This window comes from Delphinapterus leucas, chromosome 16 (assembly GCF_059928025.1).
Source record: "Delphinapterus leucas isolate spDelLeu-1000000601 "Yukka" chromosome 16, BTC_Dleu_Yukka2, whole genome shotgun sequence".
Classification (NCBI taxonomy): Eukaryota; Metazoa; Chordata; class Mammalia; order Artiodactyla; family Monodontidae; genus Delphinapterus; species Delphinapterus leucas.
In genome coordinates, this window is record NC_143144.1 from 11,123,654 (window position 1) to 11,149,216 (window position 25,563).

Here is a 25,563-nt window from a genome sequence, read left to right on the forward strand (position 1 = left end):
CTAATTTTCTTCAGTGAATTTGTATTCCTTTTGAAGGAAAAAAGTATTTTCTAATTAAAAAAAAGAAAATTAGAATAAATAAGCAATTATGAAGAGATTTGATGCCTGGGTACCCAGGTGTGTGTGTGGGAAAGCATTTCTAGGCTATAAATTAATGTTGTGGCTTCTAGGGCAACTGACCCACTGTGTTCTGAAATATTATAATTCCTGAATCCTGTTTTTTATTTCAGATGGAAAAATTTAACACCTTTTGATATCTAATTTAGTTAAAATTTTTAAAAAGTACAATGTGTTATGCTTTAGAAGAATCAAATCATTGTTTTGCATTGGTGACTATATCCCGTTATATGTCAGTTTACAGTGCAGGTGATACTTTAGGGATAAATTTAAAGATTTATCTGACAAAATATTTAATATAACTAATTTTGTATCTATAAATCAGTGGAACATACTTATAGATTAAAAAGTGACATTTATCCTATGTTTCACAGGTATTTATGAGATTTCATGTGTATTATATAAGGCAGTGCTGACATATATATTCAATTTTTGGCTTACTATTTCAGTAAATATCTTGAGAATATATTTAAGTTTGATTTGAACCTTTTTTGATTTTAGTATGTACTGAAATGCTTCTAGATTTCTATTTTGCTGAAGTGCGAGTGCCTTTGCTTCCAAGGAATGGGATTTTATTTTGAAATAGATGAAAACTAGAATGTCATTTTCTCTGATCAGTTCCCAGTTGAGTCTCTGCTCATACTTGTCTGTATTTGGGGGAGTAGACAAAAGCAACCCATATCCTGGGAAGCATTCATTGTAGTGTGAAAAATAAATTTCTAAAGAGACAGTTTTTCTTTTAATAGAAAAGATGTGGGGTTCGATTTTTTAAATATTAGACTTTGAAAATCATGAAATAGCATTTGGGTTTTTCTCTAGATTCAATAACATACAATGTTAGTATCAGGGGTTCAGCATCCCCAGGCACCTCCACATTGCTTTGTGCATTTCTGTAGACAGATGTGCTGACTATACTCCTTCCTCCCACTGCGGTAATACAAAGGCTACTGTGAGTCGTGCCGATTAGGGGTGGGTGGGTGCTGTTCTTCTGGCTTTCTCTGTGACAATGACTCTTCTGTCCCTAGGCCCAGCGGTGGCACCAGGGCAGTGAGCACTATGGGCGCTCTTGGCAAGCAGGAGATGTTGTGGGGTGTATGGTTGACATGACAGAACATACCATGATGTTCACACTGAACGGCGAAATCCTTCTGGATGATTCGGGTTCAGAATTGGCTTTCAAGGACTTTGATGTTGGTGATGGTAAGTGTACTGCATCTCGTGTCGTTTTCAGGTTTGGGGCACAGTAAAGCTCTTTGTTCTGATGCCTCTTGACCAGCCATCTTGGTTTGAGGGTGAGCCAGCAGATGAGTTGCAGCTGTAGATCACAAGGTTGCCATGTGGCTTATTTGGTTCAATACCCTTGAAATTACTTTAGCAGAAACTCTCTCTGCTACTTAGCTAGGATTCCCATAAGGCAGAAGTGGCTTTTATGAGTGTGAATAAGAAAAGAAATGGCAGGCAAAAGGACGGCTTTCCACAAATATTAAATATTCGTTTAGAACTTCCCTGTTTAATCACCTGCTTATGGCTTCTATGTGTTCATTCATTTCAAAAAAAAAAAAAGTGTAATGAGAACCTACCAAGTATCAGGCCCTCTGCTGGATGCTGAGATGACAAAGCTGTCCTATCTTTATGCAGATGATAGAATACCAGGGGAAGTTCTCACTTGTATAATTTCTATTCAGTGGATAAGTTCTAAAATAAAGAAATGCAGAAAGTTCTATGGAAGCACAATGCAGGGGAAAAATACCTCTGCCTGTGGGGCTCTGAGATGACCTTGAACAGGGTTGTAAGAAAAGAACAAAAGCCCTTTATGAAGCAAATGAGAAGGTATGTGTTCTTTAGAGCTGTACTTCCAGTAGACTGGCCACATGGGGTTATTTGAATTTACATTAATTTAAGTGAAATAGATTAAAAAATTGAGTTTCTTAGTGGCACTTGCTACATTTCAAGTGCTCAGTAGGGTCCTATGGCTAATGGTGCCCTATTTGACAGCAGAGATAGAGAACATTTACATCATCACTGAAAGTGTTAATCTAGAGCATATAAACAAGATAATATCTAACAAAATATTTTATATATATCTCATTTCAAAATGAGCTAACAGTTTTTTTCAAAATGGCTTTGAATATATGCTATTACTTGAATATATATGTATATATAGTTTTGGATTTTAAGATATACCCCAATAAATACTTTTAATACTCTGTAAACTTGTTGCCAATCCTCAAAAAGTTAGCCAGCTCATTATTTGCATTAAGTTCTATAGTTATTCATTCAACAAGCTTTTGAGCAGGTATGACCATCATTTCTTAAACACAGGTTTGTGAAAATAATAGGAATTTTGCATTTTTATAACTTAATTTCTATTTTGCATATCTGTATCGCTGGGTGGCGGGTGAACTGATGCCGACAACACAGCCTCTGTGTACCGGTGCCAAATCAAATCTCAGAGCAGAGTTTTCGGTTGAAGTAGAAAAGAATAGCTTTAGTGCTTTGCCAGGCAAAGGGGGACACAGTGGGCTCCTGCCCTCGAAAACTGTGTGCCCCAACCTGGGAGGATTTGGTGAGGAGTTTTATAGCATTGGTTCAAGGACGGGGTTGCTGATAAGATTAGGGTGTGTGCAGGGCCTGCAGTCCTTTAATCTGGTCTCAGGTAATCTGATGAGTTTCTGTGGTTCTTTTAATCTGGCCTGAGGTGGTCTTCTTGAAGAGCTTCTCTGGTTCCTTTAAACTGGAATGAAGAATGCTGACATCATCCATTTGTTGAGGGTTTAGTTCTATAAAGAGCTTAAAGATACTGTTATATGTATCCCTTGAGGCAGAGCCAGGACCCTGCCTTAGGGCTGTTCTATTGTTTCTGGGCTGTTCCTCCCTTGTTTCTGCATCCCCTCCCTTCCCTGATTAGCAACTGTTCAAATCTGCCCTTTGGAACTCAAGGAAGGTTGTGGAGGCTGGAGTCTGTTGCCTACAAACAAGAAACGGAAGACACAGAAAGGCTTTCGGCCCCAGGAGCCCCAAGGGTCCTGCTCGGTTTCAATACTGGCCCTCTAACCTTCCATCATCTATCTCCCCTCCTGTAGTATTGCTTTTAGCAGTGTCAGCATATCACAGGGAAGGTGGGAGAAGGACTTTTTTCTATGTTATCTGTCTATACTGTCCACTACTATGGATATGACCTGAGATTTTTTTTTAATTGGTTGTATTTTAAAATGCTTGCATGTGATGCGTTTCTTCTCATGAAGTTAAATTCTTGAAATGCCTATGTGAGTTTTACTTGTTTGATTTATATGACGTAGATTCACAGAATGATGTTAGAATTATAAACAATGCAGAATGCCCGTTCATACTATTTAAGCACATAATGTTCATGCTACAGCCCTGTCACAGAGACCAATTACCATCGTAGTGATGAGCTAGGCTCTGAGGTGAGTCTGAGTGGCGCAGTCATATAAACAACTTTGTTTTTTGACTTTACACTTCACGTAATTTTGAAAATTTTAAAAATGGCTTGAAACTTATCCTGATAACTCAATTATCGAGTTAATACAGCATTCTGATGAACTGTCTGAAAATGTTATGGTCCATCGGTTGGATTATTGTTGGATGTGTTGGGATGTATCCTTTTGGTCTCTAAGGCAGATGGTCATGGCTAAATAAAACTTACCATTAACTATTAATTTTTTAGGGGTTAATCATAATTCCACATTTTCTGCCATAAGAAGGACTACAGAGTTTATCCATGCCTATGAATTCCAAACGCTTTTGGGGAGTGGAATTTTTCCTATTCCTCCCTATTAACTTTACCTAGCTTCTTAAAAAATACAGTGGAACTGCTCTGGGTAAAACTACAGTGTGAGGCCCTGAGTTGAGCTCCCTAACTCACCCACCACCACTGAAAGTGAGCCCTGGGGATATCTATGACTCAAAGGAGCATGTTCGAGAAACCATTAATTTAGGAATATACTGTTGTTGCTGAAGTACCAAAGAGGTTTCATAAGTGCTCTATTTTCAAATTGTTCTTATACCTAGCTTGTCTTTATGTCTGTGCCATGCTTGATTTGGTATTTTTTTTAACATCTTCATAATTTCCTTTTGTTGCTGCAGAGATAGCTCAGTCATATGTAAAGCAATCGAAAGAACTGTGTGGTAAGACGGATAGAAAATTTTCTCTGTATAAAATATATACATATACATGCACGCACACTCTGTAGATCCTGTCTGATCAGCTTGGTAGACAACATGGCTAAACATATTTTGATGTCTCTGCCTTTTGTACAGCTCACACAACTGAAATGATGTCTTGACCAGTATAAGTTGTTTCTAGGTAACATCAAAAGGAAAATCACAAAAATCTTTGAAAGACTGATGGGGTCATCCAGTTAAATCCAGGTGGAGATACAGCTGTACAGTTAGTTCCGGCGAGGATCTGGTTATTCCATAAAGATGCAGGCAGGGCTCTTCTAAAAAGCTACAGATCTCTTTCCCATATAGGGACTGCACTTTCCCTCAGTGACCACAGACTTGACCTTAAAGCTCATATGTGAACTGGACAAAGAGAAAATTGCTGAGATACACTGGTCTCTGGAAGGAGAACAAGCTCTGCTAGCCTCTCATCTCCCCTCAAAGGACCAGGACTTACATGGTCGAGATCAAGAGCATTGTGTAGTGCTGGAGTGGAGTTCTCAGACTTTAAAAGCTATTTCGTCTATGTGGCAGGTCCTCTTTTAGGATTCTCCCTTCTATTTGATTTTTTTTAAAAAAATCTCTTCAGAATATCTCTAAGTAAAACAAACAGATTAATTGAATCTTCATTTTTCAAAAGTCCTCTGGCTGTAATGTCAACAAAGGAATAGTGCTGACAAGTGCAGATGCCGTCCCTGGTAAGGTTTTCTGTGAATTTTTCCTCATCTCTTCCTACAATTGTACTGACAAACATTCAGGATCGAGAACGGGGAGAGCCCAAGGAAAGAGCTGGCAGTACCCTCTGTTGTAGGCAGAATTTTAAGACTGCAACCTCTAGGAGTCCTGATCCGTGGTGGACATGCCATGTATAACCCTCTCTTCTTGAGTGTGGGCAGAATCTGAGTATGATGGGGTATAGCTCTCATGATTAGGTTACTAACCAGTTGACTTTGAGTTACTCAAGTGGAGATTAACCATATGGGCCTGACCTAATCAGGTGAAGCTCTTAAAAGAGATTGGTTCCTTCTTGAGGTCACAGAGATCCAAAGTGTGAGATAAAATCTTCTCCTGGACTGGAAGGAACAAACTGTTGTGGTGTGAGAGGGCCACATGGTGGAAATCTGAGAACAGCCCCTGGTTGATAGCTGGCAAGAAAAAGGAGACCTCAGTCCTGCAACCACAAAGAACTGAATTCATTTAACAACCAAGGAGCTGGAAAGAGGATTCCGAACCTCAGATGAGAACACAGTCCAGCCAGTACCTTGATTTCATCCTCATGATGCTAAGCAGAGAACCCCAGTCATGCCATACCTGGACTTCTGACCTATAGAACTAGGAGATAATAAATGGGCATTATTTTAAACTGATAAGTTTGTGGTAGTTTGTTCAACAGCAATGGGAAACAAATACATTGACCAATACATTTTTAGTTTCAACTGAATCTTCAGACTCGCAAAACTATCAAAGGGCATCCTTAGTGCCTGTCTACTCAGAAGGGTGGAGAACAGGAATTAATGCTTGCGAACTGGTCTACCTCAAGCATTTCTCTTCGTCAGGAATCTTTAGATGTATTCCCCCAGTCCATACACAGTTAACTAATCAGGAGTTAATTTTATCACAAATCAAGTTGCCTGTAACATAGAAGACATTCTAACTTTTACCCACAGAGGCCTGTTAGCCAATTGAGATATGATGCCCCATAGCAAGAACCTGAAAGGGGTTCTTCTGATTCATCCAGAGTCTAGTTCATCTTATCAAAGCCAGAGATTATTCCATATCAAATTTGAGACTGAAGCTTTTTTTTAAATGATAATTTTTATATGGAGCATGCCTTGATATACTTCCTCAGGAGCCCAGTGGAGATGATACTTACCATGTTAGGTGGGGGACAGGAACAGGGCTAGTAGAGAATAAATATATTTTTGTATATTTTACCACATTGTTCTTTTGATTGCTTTACTAGCCAATATATTTATGTCTGAGCTGACATTTTCTGTAGCAATAAGAAGAAATGATGAAGGTGGTAAAAATCCTAAATCAAGCATGGCACAGATATAAAGACAGGTAGATGTGAGAGGAATTTAAATATAGAGCATTTATAATCTCTTTTAGTACTTTAGTTTATTCTTGTGCTAAAAAGGCTCTAGTCCTAAATTGGTTTTCAAACTTGTAATAGACAAGAAGAAGAAATTGGAAATGTTAAGAATTGGAATGAGAGGAAAAGCAATCTATAATTATTTGCAGATAATTTAATCATTTGCAGAGAAAACCCTATAGAACCTACAGACATTACTAGGAATAACTGGAGCATTTAGCAAGGTAGCATTTCTATACTAACAGAAAACCTGGAAAACTAAATTAAATAGAAGATACCATTTACAGTAACGTCAGGTGTTTTCAGTAATCACTAGTTATCATTTTAACAGAAGGTGTACAATACTTTTACAGAGAAAATCACTGAACTTTATTGAGAGGTAAACTTCACTATGAAATTTATCACATATGGTCAACTGATCTTTGACAAGCATAACAAAAATGCATAGTGAGGATAGTGTCATCTCTTTCATAACTGGCGTTGGGATAATAGGGTATTCATATGCAAAGAATGAAATTGGACACTTATCTAATTTTGAACCACACAGAAAATGTTTTTGTGACTGTGCACAACATGATTTTGGACTATACACAAAAATCAACTCAAAACGGATTAAAAACTTAAACATTAGACTTAAAACTGTAAAACCCGAAGAAGAAAATATAGGGGAGAAGCTATTTGACAGTGGCCTTGGCAGTGATTTTTTTAACCACAAGAAAAGTCAACAGAAGGAAAAATGGACAAGTGGAATTAAACTAAAACCTTTCTGCACAACAAAGGAAACCATGAACACAACGAAAAGGCAACCTATGGAATGGGAGAAAATATTTGCAAATCATATATCTCATAAAGGGTAATCCAAAATATATAAGGAACTCCTGCAACTCGGTAGTACAAACCAAAACCAAAACCAAACAAACAAAAAGCAAATAACCCATTTTAAAAATGGTCAAAGAAACTGAACAGATATGTAAAGTGCCCTCCATCACTAATCACCAGGGAAGGGCAAGTCAAAAACACGAGATATCATCTCACACCTGTAAGAACATTTATAGTCAAAAAAACCCTGAAGGTAACAAATATTGGTGAGGGTGTAGAGAAAAGGGAACCCTGGTGCACTGTTGGTGGGAATGTAACTTGGTGCAGCCACTGTGGAAAACAGTATGGAGGTTCCTCAAAAAATTAAAACTATAACTACCATATGCTCCAGCAAAACCACTTCTGGCTATAGATCTGAAGGAATAGAAATTAGGATCTCAAGGAGATCTTTGCACTCCCATGTTCATTGCAGGATTACTCACAATAGCCAAGATATGGAAACAACCTAAGTGTCTGTGGATAGATGAATGAATAAAGAAAACGTCTGTGGTATTTTGCTATGGCAACCCGAGGAAACTAATACACGACCCCTCTGCGCTTATATCCCATACTCATCTAGAACCATTTTCAATTTACTCTTATGTAAGAGCAAGAGCTTAGTGTAATTTGAAGAACTAATCATATCCTTAATTTAAAGCAAGGCAGAGAATCATTTAACATCTTGCCAGATGGTGAAAGAATAGTTATTTTGTCTGGAGGTTACCTGTGTTTTACAAAGTAGGCTCTGGGATATATCTTGCGTTGTGTAAATGTCTCATTACACTGGAGCTTTTTCAAGCTTGTCAGCTCTTCTGTAAGTAAAGATTATCTCAGGGCCCTCGGGTTCTACACCTGTAATGATTATAATCAAATCCAGAAAGGATGCTTTTGATTCTGTATCTGCCACTTGAAAGGACAGTGAACAAAACTGAATTCCTGGTGCTGAGACTGCATGGACTTCCTTTCCTTGGCAGAAAACCAGAAGAATATTTTTGTAATTAAAATAGCTGCATAGCTTTAGGCAGAAAAGACCTCTAAGGAAAAAGAGAGGGATAACTTTCCATTATTGATTTTATTTTGCTGCCTTTAAAAAAAGAAAGAAAGAAAAAACCAGAATATAGAACCATCAGTCTCTACTTACAATACAATATTCTTTTTACCCTCAGTTGAAATATGCACTATTTGGCAGATGTGTATGGCTCATCAGAAGAGTAGCTGTCAACACGGTGTGAAATCAGGTGGGGTCTGTACTGTCCCAAATACCTACCTTTCTGGCTCCATCATAACATCTGTCCATTCTGTCACTAGTGACATTCTGTACAACTTGCTCTTGGTACAGACCTGGGACCCAGGTTTGTATCAGACCCGGGAAAGTAACATTATTGGGAATCGCCCTAATTAAAAATAAACTGTTGGGCTTCCCTGGTGGCGCAGTGGTTGAGAGTCTGCCTGCCGATGCAGGGGACATGGGTACGTGCCCCGGTCCGGGAGGATCCCACGTGCCGTGGAGCGGCTGGGCCCGTGAGCCATGGCCGCTGAGCTTGCACGTCCGGAGCCTGTGCTCCGCAATGGGAGAGGCCACAACAGTGAGACGCCCACGTACCGCAAAAAAACAAAAAACAAAAGAACAAAAAAATAAAAAATAAACTGTTGTTGAAGGAAGGAAGAAGTTAGGATTATGACTCACTGCAGTGGAGCAATTCAAGCAGTCAGGGAATTGGGTTGGGACACTACATATTTTGAGTGAAGATAAAGACAGTTATAAAGTGGTAGACAAATTCTAAAGAGTATGAAGATGATGGAAACCAGCATAATCAGTCTCATAGTATTCTCTGGAATCAGAAAGGGAAGGTGTCCTAGAAACACTCTGGATACTTGCAGGAATGAAACTCTTAAATATGTACTACATTCATGGAATACTTCAAGCAGTGAGATTTTTCATATTTAGTGTTAAATTTCAGATTATTATTATTTAATATATAGCTTTTGAGCTTATGTGTATGTAATCTAAACAACATGTTGTTTGGGGAAATTCATTGTGCAATGATTGGGGAATTCAGTGAAATTCAAACTGCTTAGCCTAAACTGATCCGGTGATTGACAGTTAAATTTTATATATTGATGAACAGAGGAAATTTGTACCTTACAGACCATTTTGAGAATGAATAAAGTTTGTAGGTGGTTAATGAGGTAATTTGTGTATATACTAGCCTATCCACAAATTGGCAGTTTTGCATATAGTGAATGAATGTTTCAGGTACTAGGGGTAATACAGATGTACAACACCAATGGCTTATTTACAACACCAAAGGCTTATTACTTATGAATGCTGTAGAGCCAAACAGCAAGATTTAATGTTTAAATTATACTGAAAAGATCAAGGAATCAGAATAAAGGATGTCAGAACCCTGTGTATATTAAGCATTCCTTTTTTTGGATTTGTACTGATGGAGAGAATGTGATGGCTTTAAAATGATATTCAAGGTCAAACATAAAAGTTCTACTGCTTTGCTTATCTGAAATAAACCAAGAGCCAGGAAGAAAGTTTGGGAATGTCCCTATTGTGCCAGCATTGATGTTACAGAGTCCATGCACTAAAGATGCATTTGCATCATGGAAAATTCCCTAAGACCTCACTTAGCATAATTCCTTAATTCATTTTCAAAGCCAACATGAAACAGAAGCAACAAATATCATGTCTGAAGCCCTGGGTTCTAGACCCTATTCTGAAAATCATTCTTCCCATATGATCTTGGGCAGATGGCCAGCCCCTCTGTTTTCATATCCTTAAAATAAAAAACACTAATTGGAAATGGTCTTTTCATGCCCCTTGCAAGTCTAAAGAGCCCAGAAATCTAAGGCAAGTGTTTTTTGTTTTTGTTTTTCCCTCCTTCTCTGCATTCTTGATTCAACTTTTAGCATCCCATTTAACTAGCTGTAGGACCTTCGACAAGATGATTTAACATCTTAGTTGTTTCCTCGTCTTGAAAAACGGGGTTAATATTTAATAATAAGTGGGAGGTCTTCTCTGGCAGTCCAGTGGTCAAGACTCCATGCTTCCACCGCAAGGGGCATGGGTTCATTCCCTGGTGGGGGAACTAAGATCCTGCATGCCGCACAACGTGGCCAAATTAAAAAAAAAAAAACATAATAATAATAATAATGAATGGCAAAGTGCTTATATATTATCTGGCACATAGTACGCCACCAGTAAATGTTACCCTTCCTTCTTATCAAATTACTCAAATTTACATGTTAGTATAATATCGGCCATTTTTGTCTGCTTTGGGCCGTTTGGTTTGGCTTGTAAATGTTGATTCCTATCTGTATTTTAGAAAATTTGAAATCTGAAATCGTATATTCTTAGGAAAAGCTGGTATGCTTGTGATCGGCTTTATCTTCTTTTCACGCCGGCCTCTCAGCGCCACATCCTGCGACTGCCAGTTCTTTTGCTGGACTTGCATGCTCCCAACACACCCCTCTGCCCAGGAGCGAAGAGGCTTCTCAACAGAGAAAGTTAAAGTTTGCTGTAGCCATCTGTCTTTTGTTGGAGGAAGCAGTTTAACCATAAGCTGTAGCTACTGTTTTAACAGATTTACAAATAGCTAGGGCGGGTCTGGCACAGGCCCAAGTAACCAATTGGACTCATGTGTCCTAATTCGAGACCCACTGCCAGGAAGAAAACTTCCCTTAGATACATCAGACTTTGTTATTTGCAGGGTGTCAGTTAAGGTATTTGGAATAGAAGGTCGAGAGCACAAAGGACAGGAAGGTAGGACCAACATTTCACCTGTGCCGGGGTGTGTGTGTGAATTTGTGGAAGTCTGTTTCATTGGGTTGGAATATTTTTGCGTTCAGCATACCTCAAGCTAATAAAGAATTGAACCTCAGTTATCATGTTTTGCTGTAGGAAATGATTAAGAGTGAGGTCATTTATCAACTTGTCTTATGTATTCATGGCAAAACATTCCGTCAGTCCTGATAGCATTTATGATGTCCTGACATTGTGTTATGTGTATTGGTAACTATTTATTTATTCTTTATCTGCCTTCTCTACATAAAGATAAGCTCCGGAAAGGTAGGGACTCCTTTTTGTTCTGTTCACAGCTGTATTTCCAGTGCCTAGAGTAGCGGTTGGTACCTGGTCGGTGTTCTTTAGATATTTGCCAAATGGAGGGAACTGATACACAATGTTTGAATATTGAAAACTTAGAGCAGGAGTTGGCAAACTAAGGTCTGAGGGCCACATCCAGCCTGCCACCAGTTTTTGTGAGTAAAGTTTTATGGGAACACAGCCATGCTCCTTTGTTTACATACTATCTGTGGCTGCTTTTGCACTGTAACACAGGCTTGAGTAGTTTTCACCGAGATCATATGGCCCAGGAAACCTAAAATCTCTACTCTCTGGTGATTGCAGGCCTGAATTAAAGCACGGAGCTTGAGATCTGGCAGACCTGGGTTTATTTTCTGGCCACTTAGCTGTGATTTAAGCCGAGATTGGACTTAAATCACTGGAAAAAGATAATAATGATTCCTGTCTCAATGAATGGTCGTTAAGGGTCACTGAGATGAACACTCAGGGAATTAGCTGCTGTTAGGGAGCCTTGTATGTTAAGCATTTCATCTGTTGTCAGCACATTTATTTGCAGGGCATTGGCCAAATGGAAGTGACTGAGGCCTGGCCCTTTCCCATGTGGCCACTGAAAAGTACCTGGAGTTTTTCCTCCACTCTCTATCTGCTTTGATACCATTGCCATATAGTTGTTCCTGCTGTGATATGCTAATTTTTAAAATGTAGTTTTTAGAAATATCTGTTGTTTTATTATCATAACAGCTATTAAAACTGCATCTTCTGAAGTCAGAATACAATTTAATTTTTATTAAGTTCTACTTCATTTAAATTACAAAGAGAAAAAAGCATAATTTCTACTTATGGATGTACTTTCACAGATAAATTCCTTTAAAGGAGACCAAAACGCTAAAGCAGTGAAAAAACCATCTACTGCTATAAGCTAATGAAAAAGTGTATCTATTTATCTTTCATAAAATTAATATATTCTTTTTGAGCATTTGGAAAATACAAAGGAGTATAAGAAAATGGTTAAAAATTATATTCCCACTACCCAGAGAGAAATTTGACTTTTAATGTGTTTTTCTCCCATTTAAAGGGAGAAATATTATATATTAATATTATATATAATATGTTGTCCTAAGGCATAAAAGTATTTTAAGCATAACTTGTGGTAGTTTTACCAATATCATATTTTGAGAAATGTCAGCGTTTTAGAAAAGTGCAAGAATAGTGCAATGTACACCTGTGTACGCTTCACCTGGAATCACCAGTTTTTAAATGTTGCCATGTTAGTTTTACCTCCCTGTATAGTTTTATTTTGGTGAGCCCTGAACATGATATTTAATGACTACACCTATTTAATCTTGTGTATATATCATAATTAACCATTCTCTTATTACACCTATTAGTTTCCTTTACCTTTTTTTTTTCCATTTAAAATTGAGTTTAGTGAGCGTATATATTAAGCACTATACATACAGGATCTTGTTTTTAAAACCATAACCCTCATGGGTAGATATTACAGAAGAAAGGATTAAAGCTTAGGGAATTTAAGTAACTTGCCAAGAAGTGGTGGAGCTGAAACTTGAATCCAGGTCTCTTGGATTCCAAAGTTCCTGTTCTTAGTCATTTCCCAGGACTGCCTGTCTGCCCTCTACTTAGATGGTGACTCTTCTGCAAAATCTTCCCGACTTCATCTCTCTACTCTTCCTCGGCTCTTAGCACTCCCTCTTTTTAGATGGGTCAGTAGGTTATTTTATTACTTCTTCACTTGTCTCCCCACCGTATTAGACTATGAGAACATTTAGCTGGTTCTGTGTTAGTGACCTAGTATTCCTTGTTTCTGGCACACAGTAGCTGCTCAATAAACATCTGTTGGATAAAGAAATGAATAGGTGAAAGTGTCTTAATGCATATTGCTAAATCACTTTTCAGCACTCCTGTACTAGTGTAATTTTATTAGCAAGATTTCTGGTACCAAGCTCACTGCACACTCACTAGCAATGAGAACTTGAACTTCAGCAACTTGAAGAACGTTGTTTGGACCATTTTATATCCACATCATTCTTCCACCTTTCTGTACGAGAAAGAAGTAGGTATATCCCATTTCCTTAAATGAATATTTTATTTTTACGAAGGCTGTCGTTGTCATCATAAAATACATATTCATTGAAAAAAATTACTGAGAGACATAAAAAGAGGGAAAAAGCATTAAAAACTCCACCATTCTGAAACTTTTTTGATTTAAAAAAAACCCTTCTGGTGTTTTTGCATCTTTAAAAATAAGCCATATGTTCCATCTTTCTTTCTCGAAATAATACATACTGTGAATATTTTCCTATATATTAATGAACTTTTGAAAACCAGATTTTCAAAAGCTAAGTAGTATACCGTCTCCAGGAAAAGAAAAACACATATTTATTGTCCAAACAGTATTCTGTGATTGTATACATAGCCATAGTGAACAGTTTAGGACACAAATCTTTGCACACAACACTAAATACTTGATTTTTTAGATGAAAATATATCAGACATACAGAAAAGTTCAGATATTAATAAAACAAATACCCAAAGATCTACTCTACAGATATTTTAAGGTATCCAGTAACTTCACTTTTAGAGTAGGAACTCCAACTACATATAAAGTGGTTAGAAAGAAAAATGTGTAGCATCAGCAGAGATGTTTCTGCCTTGGTACCCCCTAGTTTATGTCAAATGAATGTTAGGTTTTCCCGTTTGTGCAAATGTAGTTCAAGCTGTCTCAGATCTATTGCATTTATCCAATCCTTTTCTTTGATTCCTTTGGGGACACTTATTTAAGACAACTTTCCTTGACTACTGCATCAAGAGCTGGCACAGCTGCAGACACAGCTGTGGCTTTTTTAGTTTTAGCTAGAAACTCATCATTCACACTTCCTTGAACCCAGCTGGATGTGTTCTTGCTTCCCAGTTGGTAATGCTATGATTCAACCGTTTATTTAAATATATATTGATGATACAAACTGGATGAAATCATTATGAATTATCAGATGTAATTTCTATTGTCTTGTGCTGTCTTGAGAGTTATACATTGCTTTCACTGCCACTAATTTCAACAAGGAAAGAAATGGACATCATAAAGGTAGAAATCTGTCAGCTTATTCTGAGGATTCCCTGCTTTTTTGATCTGCAAGTTAGATCTTCTAATTTGTAGTCTGCATCCCAATACTGACCTTGTTTATTGTGCTGACTACTTGAACTTTCATGTAAAATATTACAGAAAGATATGAAGAGTACGTAAATGCCCCCTCCACTGAAAAGTATCATCTCATCCCCTTGCCAGACAGTTGATTCCAAAGAACTCAGACAATTAACATAATTAATGTAGTTTCCCCTTTTTATTTAATAGTGGAAAGATTAACCATCCCTGCCAAACATTGAAATATTTTGTTTTTTTCTTCATTGCTCATTGCTGTTGCTTTTGATTTAGTTTCTTGTTAACTTTTAACCTTTTGATTTCTTATCTTAGCTATTTATGTTAATTTTGCATTACCCTGCTTAATCTATACCAACAGTGACATTGAAGGGAAACGGACAGATGGAGGAGTTTCAGTAGGATTTTAGCAGCTACTTCCGAATTCTTATTTATATGTATATTTTCTACGCTTAGATCTAGGGTACCCTAGGGGGAAAAAAAGAGGCAAAATTCTCTTCAAAGATCAAAAGCAGCTATAAGTGAATGAACACCTTTAAAAATGTGGCCTCCAATCCTTTTTTTTTTTTCTTCTTTGAGTTACATGTAAAGCTCAGCTGTGTTTGATGTTTGCACATTTCAGGCTCTTTGGCAATGCGCTTTGGCACTTAACTTTCTTTCTAATTTTCCCTCTGCAAGAGAGTCACCTGCACTTCGGGGCTGGGAGGCTGTGGGGAGGGGGTTGTGGTCCTCAGGATTTCCAGAGGACTCGGGGCCGCTTAGTAGTCACCTCATTTTACAGAAGTCCAGGGTGGAAGAAGGGACTTAGCTCGGGCCCACATTTAAGGAATTATGATGCCAAGAGCAAATACTGGTTTCCTCATCCTCACATTTAATACTTAGTGTCCGTGGTCTCTTTACCCCACTATTGTTTTCACCTCAGGGCAATGGTTCTCACAAAGCTAAGAGTTTTAGAGCAATACTTGTGGTGATTCCATGCTAAAAGGATCTTATACGAATGATACTGAAGATTTTGATGTATTTTTTTTCTTCCCAGGATTCATACCTGTATGTAGCCTTGGAGTGGCTCAAGTGGGCAGGATGAACTTTGGAAAGGATGTCAGCACCTTGAAATATTTCACCATCTGTGGCTTACAAGAGGGCTATGAACCATTTGCCGTTAACACGAACAGGGATATTACCATGTGGCTAAGCAAGAGGCTTCCTCAGTTTCTCCAAGTTCCATCAAACCATGAACATATTGAGGTTTGCTTTTCCTTTGAAAATCAGACCATTGCCAAAAACCAGGAGCGGGTGTTCCCACTTGGACAGTTACTGTCATTTACTTAAAATGATGGCTCTGATGTGTTCCACTGTAGGGGAATCTAAGGGCAGGATTACCCTCTGATTTTAGGTACTTACGAGAGGCTGATTAGACTCATTACCTACAGTTAATCCTCGAACAACTTCGGGGTTAATCTGCATATAATTTATAGTCGGCCCTCTGTATCCACGGATTCAGCCAGCTGTGGATTATGTAGTGCTGTAGTATTTACTATTGAAAAATACCCACATATAAGTGGATCCAAGCAGTTCAGACCTGCGGTGTTCAAGGGTCAACTGTATATAATTCTTTTTTTATGTAGGCAATGTCAGGCTCCATCTGAATATATACAGTTTTAGCATGAATTTCCCAAATCATCTTCTGAGTTAGAAACAGAACTGTGAGTATGTCTGTAACACAGCAATCCCTCTATTTAATGATCTCATTTATAAAATTATGCCATGGGCGGGCCATGTTTTGGGTTGTAAAGGTGTGATGCACGTTAGGGTTTTAGAATCAGGAAACTGACGGTGATGAGCATTTGAACAATCACGTCTTCATTTGTTAGGTGACCAGAATTGACGGCACCATCGACAGTTCCCCGTGTTTAAAGGTCACTCAGAAGTCCTTTGGCTCTCAGAACAGCAGCACGGATCTCATGTTTTATCGTCTGAGCATGCCCATCGAGTGCGCGGAGGTCTTCTCCAAGACTGCGGCTGGAGGGATCCCTGGCGCCGGTCTCTTTGGGCCCAAGAATGATTTGGAGGATTATGATGTGGATTCGGACTTTGAGGTTCTCATGAAGACAGCTCATGGCCATCTGGTGCCAGATCGAGTGGACAAAGACAAAGAAGCTACAAAACCGGAGTTTAACAACCACAAAGATTATGCTCAGGAAAAGCCCTCTCGTCTGAAACAAAGGTCATTGATACATGCAAAATGATTTTTTAAATTGTTTTTAATTTTAATTTTTAAATGATTTTAAATATATAGTTATTATGTTAGGGGATCACAGGAGAGGGTAATAGTGGGTAAGGGATTTCCAAAGTCAATTTTTTCTTCCTTTTCCTCCTTCTTTATGTACCAAGGATTCTACAGAAGAAAAAGCAGCCTGTTGGCCAGCTAATTTGTTACCACTAACAATCTATCTCAAGAGTTATTTTTTCTATGAATTTTTTTTTTTTTTTTTTTTCGCGGTACGCGGGCCTCTCACTGCTGTGGCCTCTCCCGTTGCGGAGCACAGGCTCCGGACACGCAGGCTCAGCGGCCATGGCTCACGGGCCCAGCCGCTCCGCGGCATGTGGGATCTTCCCGGACCGGGGCACGAACCCGTGTCCCCTGCATCGGCAGGCGGACTCTCAACCACTGCGCCACCAGGGAAGCCCTATGAATTTTTTTTATTGTGGTAAAAATAAAAGTTAGCGTCTTAAACATTTTTAAGTGTACAGATCAGTAGTGCTAAGTATATTCACATTGTCGTGAAACAGATCTCGGAACTTTTTTGGTTTGCAAAACTCTGAAACTCTACACCCATGAAATAGCTTGCCTTTTCCAACCTGCCCCAGCCCCTGGTCATCGCCATTTTACTTTTTGTTTCTATGAATTTGACTGCTTTAGATACCTCATATAAATGAAATCATACAGTATTTGTCTTTTTGTGACTGACTTACCTCATGAAGCTTAATGTCCTCAGAGTTCATATGTGTTGTGACATATGTCAGAATTCCCTTCCTTTTTATGGCTGAATGATATTCCGGTGTGTGTATATACACCACATTTTGTTTATCCATTCATCCGATGATGGACATTTAGGGTGATTCCACCTCTTGGCTATTGTGAATCATGCTGTTAAGAACTTGGGTGTGCAAATATCTTTTCACAACCCTACTTTCAATTCTTTTGGATATATACCCAGAACTGGGATGCCTGGTACTGCAGTATTTAATTTTTTTTTTTTAAATAAATTTATTTATTTATTTTTTTGGCTGCATCGGGTCTTTGTTGCTGCGTGTGAGCTTTTCTCTAGTTGTGGTGAGCGGGGGCCACTCTTTGGTTCCGTGCGCAGACTTCTCGTTGCGGTGGCTTCTCTTGTTGCGGAGCACGGGCTCTAGGCACACAGGCTTCAGTAGTTGTGACTCGCGGGCTCTAGAGCACAGACTCAGTAGTTGTGGTGCACGGACTTAGTTGCTCCACGGCGTGTGGGATCTTCCCGGACCAGGGCTCAAACCCATGTCCCCTGCATTGGCAGGTGGGTTCTTAACCACTGCGCCACCAGGGAAGCCCTATATTTAAAGTTTTGAGGAAAAAATTTATATTGTATTCCATAGCAGTTGTACCATTTTACAATCCCATCAGCACTGCACGAAGGTTCCAATTTCTCCAAGTCCTTGTCAACCCTTGTTACTTTCTGGTTATTTGATAGTAGCCATTCTAATGGGTGTGAAGTGATATCACATTGTAGTTTTGATTTCCATTTCCCTGATGATTAGTGATGTTGAGCATGTTTTCATATGCTTATTGGTCATTTGTATAACATGTTTGGAGAAATGTCTATTCAAGTTCTTGGCCCATTTGTTGATTGGGTCATTTGCATTTTTGTTGCTGAGTTGTAGGAATTCTTTGTATATTCTAGATATTAACCTTATCAGATGTATGATTTGTATTTTCTCCCAAGAGTTAGTTTTTAAGATGTTTATATTTACATTACTGGTTGAACCTCAGAGTATTCTCTCTAAATAGTACTTTTTAATGGATAAGAAGGTAGATTGTTTTAGTGTCCTTTCTTACACTGAATTTGAAATTCTCAACCTCAACACTATTGCCACTCTGGGTTAGATAATTATTTATTGTAAGAGTCTGCCTTGTGCATTGTAGGATGGTTAGCAGGATCCCTCCACCAGTAGATGCTAGTGGCACCCCTCCCCCACCAAGTTGTGACAACCAGAACTATCTCCAGATATTGCCAGATGTCCTCTTGGGAGCTAATCATCCTGGCTGACAAGCACCCTACTAAGTTAATTATATGTTTGTGTTTGAGATAGGCAGAACATTTTAATGTTGCTTATTCCTAGTCCTCTACTACATTCCAGATTTTTGCTTAGAAGGACAAAGCCAGATTACAGCACCAGCCACTCTGCAAGACTCACAGAAGATGTCCTGGCAGATGAGAGGGACGACTATGATTACTTGATGCAAACGTCCACGGTATGAGGTTGCAGCTTTTGTCATTTATCTCGATTTGTCAGTGAGCATGCTTTGCATTTCAAATAGTTAACATTGATTCGTACTATTTAGCAAGCTTACTTTTAAAATAATTATTCATTTATATCTTGGGGACTGAAAAGTTGAAAGATGTATGTATATTCTAATGGATATTATGCAATAAGAGAGCTATTTTAGGAAAAATAATCCTTAATGGCACCCTCAGTCCTGGTTTTGTTATCCTCTTTCTTGACAGCATTTTATTTGCCACTTAAGTTTTCCAAGTACATTTTGCAGTTTCTTTTGTCTCAGTGATATGTCTGCAAGATTATTTATCATACTTTCTTAGAGGTCAAGGTGTGCTGTCTGCCATTTTGAATTTTTAAAGCACTTCTCATAAAACGCCAAATGGAAAAAATATATATAGCTGTGTCCCTTTTAGAGTGCCCCCATATTTGAACTTGACTTTCACATATCAGATCTGAACTATTTCAGAGTGATTTTAAGGGTTCCAAATATTATGTTAGTGATAGCATATTCAAGGTATAAAACAGGTATAAAAGCTGTAGCATAGATTATTGTTCTTGTGTCAGCTTGAAGAATTCAAAGCTTACCTGTGTAATGGATTGACGATTTTATCACATAAACTTACTATATATGTACTCCCCCATCCATTCATACTTGGAAGTATAAAAAGCTTCAGATCATCTTTTGCTCAGATAGTCTTTTCTCTTTTTCCCATTATTTCTGAAATAATTCAGGATCTCTGTTTTAAGACTTTTCCTTTGCCACATCAGTCCTTTGTGCCTATAACATTTTGCTTAGGCCAAAGGATTTTTTTTTGTTTTTTTTGCTGCTTTAAGCTTTGGGTTTTGTTGTTGTTGTTGTTATAGCATAATTGAATATACTATTATTAGTATTGAATATACTATTATTTTCTTTTTTATTGAAGTATAGTTGATTAACAATGTTGTGTTAGTTTCAGGTGTACAGCAAAGTGATTCAGTTATACATTTGTGTATATTGGATTGGCCAGAAAGTTTGTTCGGGTTTTTCCATAAGATGTTACGGAAAAACCCAAATGAACTTTTTGGCCAAGCCAATATTGTTTTCAGATTCTTTTCCATTATATCCATGACAAGATATTGAATATAGTTCCCTATACTGTGCTATACAGTAGGACCTTCTTGTTTATCCTTTCTACATATACCAGTTTGTATCTGCTAATTCCAAACTCTCAGTCCCTCCCTCTCCCAACCCCCTCCCCTTGGCAATCCCCAGTCTGTTCTCTATGTCCATGATTCTGTTTCCGTTCCATAGATAGGTTCATTTGTGTCATATTTCAGATTCCACACATAAGTGATATCATATGGTGTTTGTCTTTCTCTTTCTGACTTACTGCATTTAGTATGATAATCTTGAGTTGCATCCATGTTGCTGCAAATATGCCAAACGATTTTAAACAAAGACATATCTTCTTAGACATTGCAAGTCAGAGTTTTGTTTCTTTTTACTTCACCAATACTTGGTGTTGCTGTCTCGACAGTACTATTACTCAGTGAGAATCTTTCCTGGACAAGAACCTGCCAACGTCTGGGTGGGCTGGATCACATCCGATTTCCAACAGTATGATACAGGCTTTGACCTGGACAGAGTTCGTACAGTGACCGTGACTCTAGGAGATGAAAAAGGAAAGGTGCACGAAAGGTTGGTTTTCCTCGATTTCTTACATGAATGACATTTGATAAAAATGTTGATAAACCTAGGCATTTTTTTTTCTCTTGGATTTTATGTCCAAGATAATATTCTGTTTCTAGGAACAGTGTAATCAGACCGTTAATGTCCATGTCCTTTTTGTTACTCATACAAGCCGGTAAGGAATCTGAATATATTAAAAGTGCAAAATCTTGTAAAGTAAGAGCAGTGCATCTTTTGGGGGTAATAATCGTATATTCCTTCAGGTGACATCACACACGACTGATGACTTGGGTTACCATGACTTAGCCATTGTTTGAGGATGAGAGACAGGTGACTGTGAGGCATTTAGCCTGTGGTCTGATCTGTACCTTGGGAACTGGTTAGGAGGTGGGGAGAAAAAGGTGAAGACAGTGTGGGCTAGTGGTTTAGACCAGGTGGACGCATTTGAACTCAGACTGAGGAGCCGTGGGTTCTTTCCTCAGCTTTGCCATTGACTCGCTGTGTGGCTTTGGGTAAGTCGGTTACAGTTTCTGTGCCATCCTTTTTCATTTATAAAACAAACCAAACTCAAACCAAACCTTCAAAAAAGTGAAGAAGGCTATCTTCCTTGCAGATAAGACAAGAGAAGATCTGGTCATTTGCATCTACTTTGTGTGCCCGTGCATCCTCTCTGATCTGCTGTGATGGGTCTCATAGAAAGAGCTCCCCCATAACGTTGCTTTTCTTTTATACCTGCACCATCATTTTTGGTGACCGGAAGCTCCCTCCCCTGCCTTCAGGTTGTAACACTTGAACCGCAGTGAACTTAGCACTTGAGACAGTGAGCCTAGCAAAAATTCTCCAATGAACAGTGCTTTACGTCAGTATGGGGGGGCCCCAAACCACGTGTTTCCAGGAATATTCTGAGGGATATATTTGATTTTCAGAGATGGGGACAATGAAAGGAGATAATATAGGGATATGATATCTGATTGATGGTTTTGGTGTAGGAAATACAGGCTAGGGAAGGTTGTTGAATCTTACATAAATAGAGCGTAGAAACACAGCCAACTTTTGATTATTCAGAAACTGACTTTATCTCCACCTTCTTGCTCTTTTCCTCCTACTTGCCTGTGTTTGCCCTTTTTGCCAGCCTCATTCATACATGCACTGCACAGTAGTAGAGAAAGGGAAGGAGGTGAAACTCAAATCACTTAAGTTTGCTACCATCTCTGGTAAAGGTTTTGTTGAGGGTGAAACTCAGATGAGGTTTGTTGTTAATATCACAGATCTTGTGCACTTCCCAGCTAAGTCTGTCTCTCATAGCAGATCACCAGGAATTGTCCAGAAAGGGGCTTAATTTTAGCCAAATTTTATATCTGTCGAATCACTGACAGCTCATGTAGAATTGGCCTAAAGACTTCGATAGTGTTCAGAAACAGGTGCTTCTCATCTCAGAACAAGTGGTTTAAAAAAAAAAAAAAACCCATGAGATTTGTGACCACCTACAGGGGTGGGATAGGGAGGGTGGGATAGGGAGGGTGGGAGGGAGACGTAAGAGGGAGGAGATATAGGGTTGTATGTATATGTATAGCTGATTCACTTTGTTATAAAGCAGAAACTAGCACACCATTGTAAAGCAATTATACTCCAATAAAGATGTTTAAAAAAAACCCATGGGAATGAAAATGACCAATTTGGATGATTATTACATAGTTAAACTTTTTGTGTGTGCATGTGTGTTAGTTTCTGCTTTATCATAGTTAAACTTTTTTGAGCCTCAGAAAAAGGTCCAGTTTGGTTTGAGCTTTTGGAGGGAAGGTGCAGGTCAATTCTCATCCTTGGTTCCAACTGGTTGACCCGTCTTCATTAGGTGTGAAATTGAGAGATTGGAAGACCTGACTCAGAACGTCCACTGAAGTCAATGGAGTTTTGCTCAGAATCACAGAATCGGGCCCACTGTACACCTGTCCCATTTCAGCATGAGCTTGTTGCTTGCACAGCATAACTTAGGTTTAGTTTGCCAGACGTCCGTGCTTTCCACGCTACCTGTGCTTGTTCAAAGATAAACATGTGTTTTTTTGCAATTCAGCATCAAACGCAGCAACTGCTATATGGTGTGTGCGGGTGAGAGCCTGAGCCCCGGGCAAGGACGCAACAACAACGGCCTGGAGATTGGCTGCGTGGTGGACACCGCCAGTGGGCTGCTCACCTTCACGGCCAACGGCAAGGAGCTGAGCACATACTATCAGGTACGTGGTCAGGGATGGCCTTGCGCTTCCAGGGAGGAAACCTTTATCCCCGTTAGAGTGGAGAACACATTGTGTAAATTATAGTAAAGTATAAGCTAGAAAGAAATGAAACACAAATGAGTCAATTCTGTATTTTTACTTCTGTTTGAGTAATAACAGTGCCATAAGCCCTTCAGAGGAAACAGTACATTCCTCCAAAAATGTTCACATAGTCCTGAAATGAAATATTCCAAATAATTATTGAAAGAGAATATCTGCATGAGAGGAAGAAAAAGTCTTTTTCTGTAAAGTGTTTCTTAGGTGTTAGGAAGAAAATGTATTTTTTGTGTGTGTTCCTTCCTTTACTAATATTATTAAATTCATTTGATTATTTAAGGTGGAACCAAGTACAAAATTATTTCCTGCAGTTTTTGCACAAGCTACAAGTCCCAACGTTTTTCAGTTTGAGTTGGGAAGAATAAAGGTGAGAAAGACTCATTCCTGGTATTATATTTGGGTTGTTTTTTTGTTAGGAAATAGCATTTACTTCTTCTTCAATTAATTCCATACTTTATTAGTACTGATAGTAATCACATAAATCATTCTTTAAAAGTTTCTGTATTTGAAAATTCTGTAATCTCGTTAAGGTCACTAGGGTAACATAAGTAATTGGAAAGGGTTTTCTTTGGTTATCATGAGTATATTATTCAATAAAACTGGGCTTGTACAGAACACAAATGCCAAATTACATACAGCTCAGTAATCACTGAGCTCACAGGTAAGCTAGTGAACGGTCTTGAAGAGCTGAAAGTATGCTAACATTGTGGTAAATGCAAGAGTGACAGGTATTGAGTACCCTGGGAACATAAATGAAAGGACAACTAAGTAGGATGGGGTGGATCAGGTAAAGCTGAAAGAGGAGATGACATTTAGGTTGATTCTTAACTGTTGAATGACAGATCTCAGGGTACATTTGCTAGGAGAGGGCATTCTAGACAGAGGGTGAGAGAAAGTGAAAATACATAGGCATGAAAGTGCTGAAGGTTAAGGAATTCAGTGTGACTGTAACAAAGGATGCTTCTGGGATGTGGCTAGAGATGAATATGGATGGAAGGTAGTCCAAGTTGAAAAGGCCTTAAATGCCATAGTAAGAAGTGTACACCTATTCCCTAGGCAGTGGTGCCTTACTGGAAATTTGAAGCAGGGCAATTGAGTATAATCAAACCTGTTTTGGGAAAATATGTTGGTAGTAATGTGGAGAAATATCTGCCCTCAAAAGAATGAGAGCAGGCAGTAATAATTATCTATCAACAATTCCTTACTGTCCACATGGGAGAAGGTGATGAGATTCATGAAGGTCATTGTAGAGAGAGAGTGATACATAAGAAGGTGTTTTAGGGGAGAGATTAACAGAATTTGTCAATGAATTGGATTAATAGGATTTGTTGAAATTGGATTTGGTGCTCAAGGAGAATGAAGAATCAAAGATTAATTTCTTTTTTTTTTACTTTTTTTGGGGGTGGACAGTATAGTTGATTTACAATGTCGTGTTAGTTTCAGGTGTACAGCATGGTGATTCAGTTATGTGTGTGTGTGTGTGTGTGTGTACGTGTGTGTACTCCTTCAGATTCTCTTCCCTTATAGGATATTACAAAATATTGGGTATAGTTCCCTGTGCTATACAGTAGGTCATTGTTGGTTATCTATTTTATGTACAGTAGTGTGTATATGTTAATCCGAAAAGGATTAATTTAAATAATTTTAGTTTGGCCAGCCAAGGGATACTAATACAACAAGAAGCAGAAGAGCCTGTTGAAATTCAGGAAAAGGAATTGAATTGAAATTCGCAATTGTAAACAATGAGATGCTGGGCACCCCTCAGGGTGAATTTAGTAGACAGTTTTACCATGCTGGCTCAGCGACCTTGGACATATTTCTTAAACCATGTGAGCTCAGTTTCTGCCTTTGTAAAACGACATTCCAGCTGCCACAGAAGAGCCAATACAATATGGACTAAAGGAATCTGTGATTTTTGTTAAGTAGGAGGGCTTTAGTGACCTTTCCAGAAAAATTTCAGTAAAATGTTCGAAGAAGCCGTAGTATTTTGTTCAAGATCATTCAATTCATATTATTATTTGAGATTGAACGTGAGGGAAAGGAGGCAGCAAGTTTGGATGACTGAACAGGGAGATCAGCTCGGTGGTTTCTGACCACTAGAGGGGTGGGATAGGGAGGATGGGAGGGAGGGAGATGCAAGAGGGAAGAGAGATGGGGATATATGTATATGTATAACTGATTCACTTTGTTATAAAGCAGAAACTAACACACCATTGTAAAGCAATTATACTCCAGTAAAGATGTTAAAAAAAAAAAAAAAGTTAAAATTTGACAGAAAAGTGGTAGTCTCTCAGAACCCAGACTCTGATAATGGTCTATTTGACATTTATGTTTCGTGTTTCATAGATATTGCAAATTGGATTATGTCCGAAACTGGACTGCTGACCATCACTCCCCCCTCCTCCTGACTTGCCTGATCGAGTCTTCTTGATCTGTCAGTTAATAACTCAGACCCCAAACCTTGGAGTCATCCTTGGCTTCCCTCCTTTACATTCCGCATCCCAGTTCCACCGC

General features: G+C 38.6%; 1 protein-coding gene across 2 annotated transcripts in view; it reads left to right on the top strand.

Annotated features, from left to right (window-relative positions):
- Window positions 1-25,563, top strand: part of RYR2 (ryanodine receptor 2) — a 432,618-nt gene that overhangs the window by 173,005 nt on the left and 234,050 nt on the right. For both annotated transcript variants that reach the window (XM_089897470.1, XM_089897471.1), the window contains exons 25-31: window positions 1,143-1,317; window positions 15,557-15,765; window positions 16,392-16,744; window positions 18,913-19,027; window positions 20,571-20,731; window positions 22,794-22,953; window positions 23,330-23,416. In XM_089897470.1, coding sequence (XP_089753596.1) covers window positions 1,143-1,317; window positions 15,557-15,765; window positions 16,392-16,744; window positions 18,913-19,027; window positions 20,571-20,731; window positions 22,794-22,953; window positions 23,330-23,416 — 1,260 coding nt within the window. The remainder of the gene's footprint in view (window positions 1-1,142; window positions 1,318-15,556; window positions 15,766-16,391; window positions 16,745-18,912; window positions 19,028-20,570; window positions 20,732-22,793; window positions 22,954-23,329; window positions 23,417-25,563) is intronic.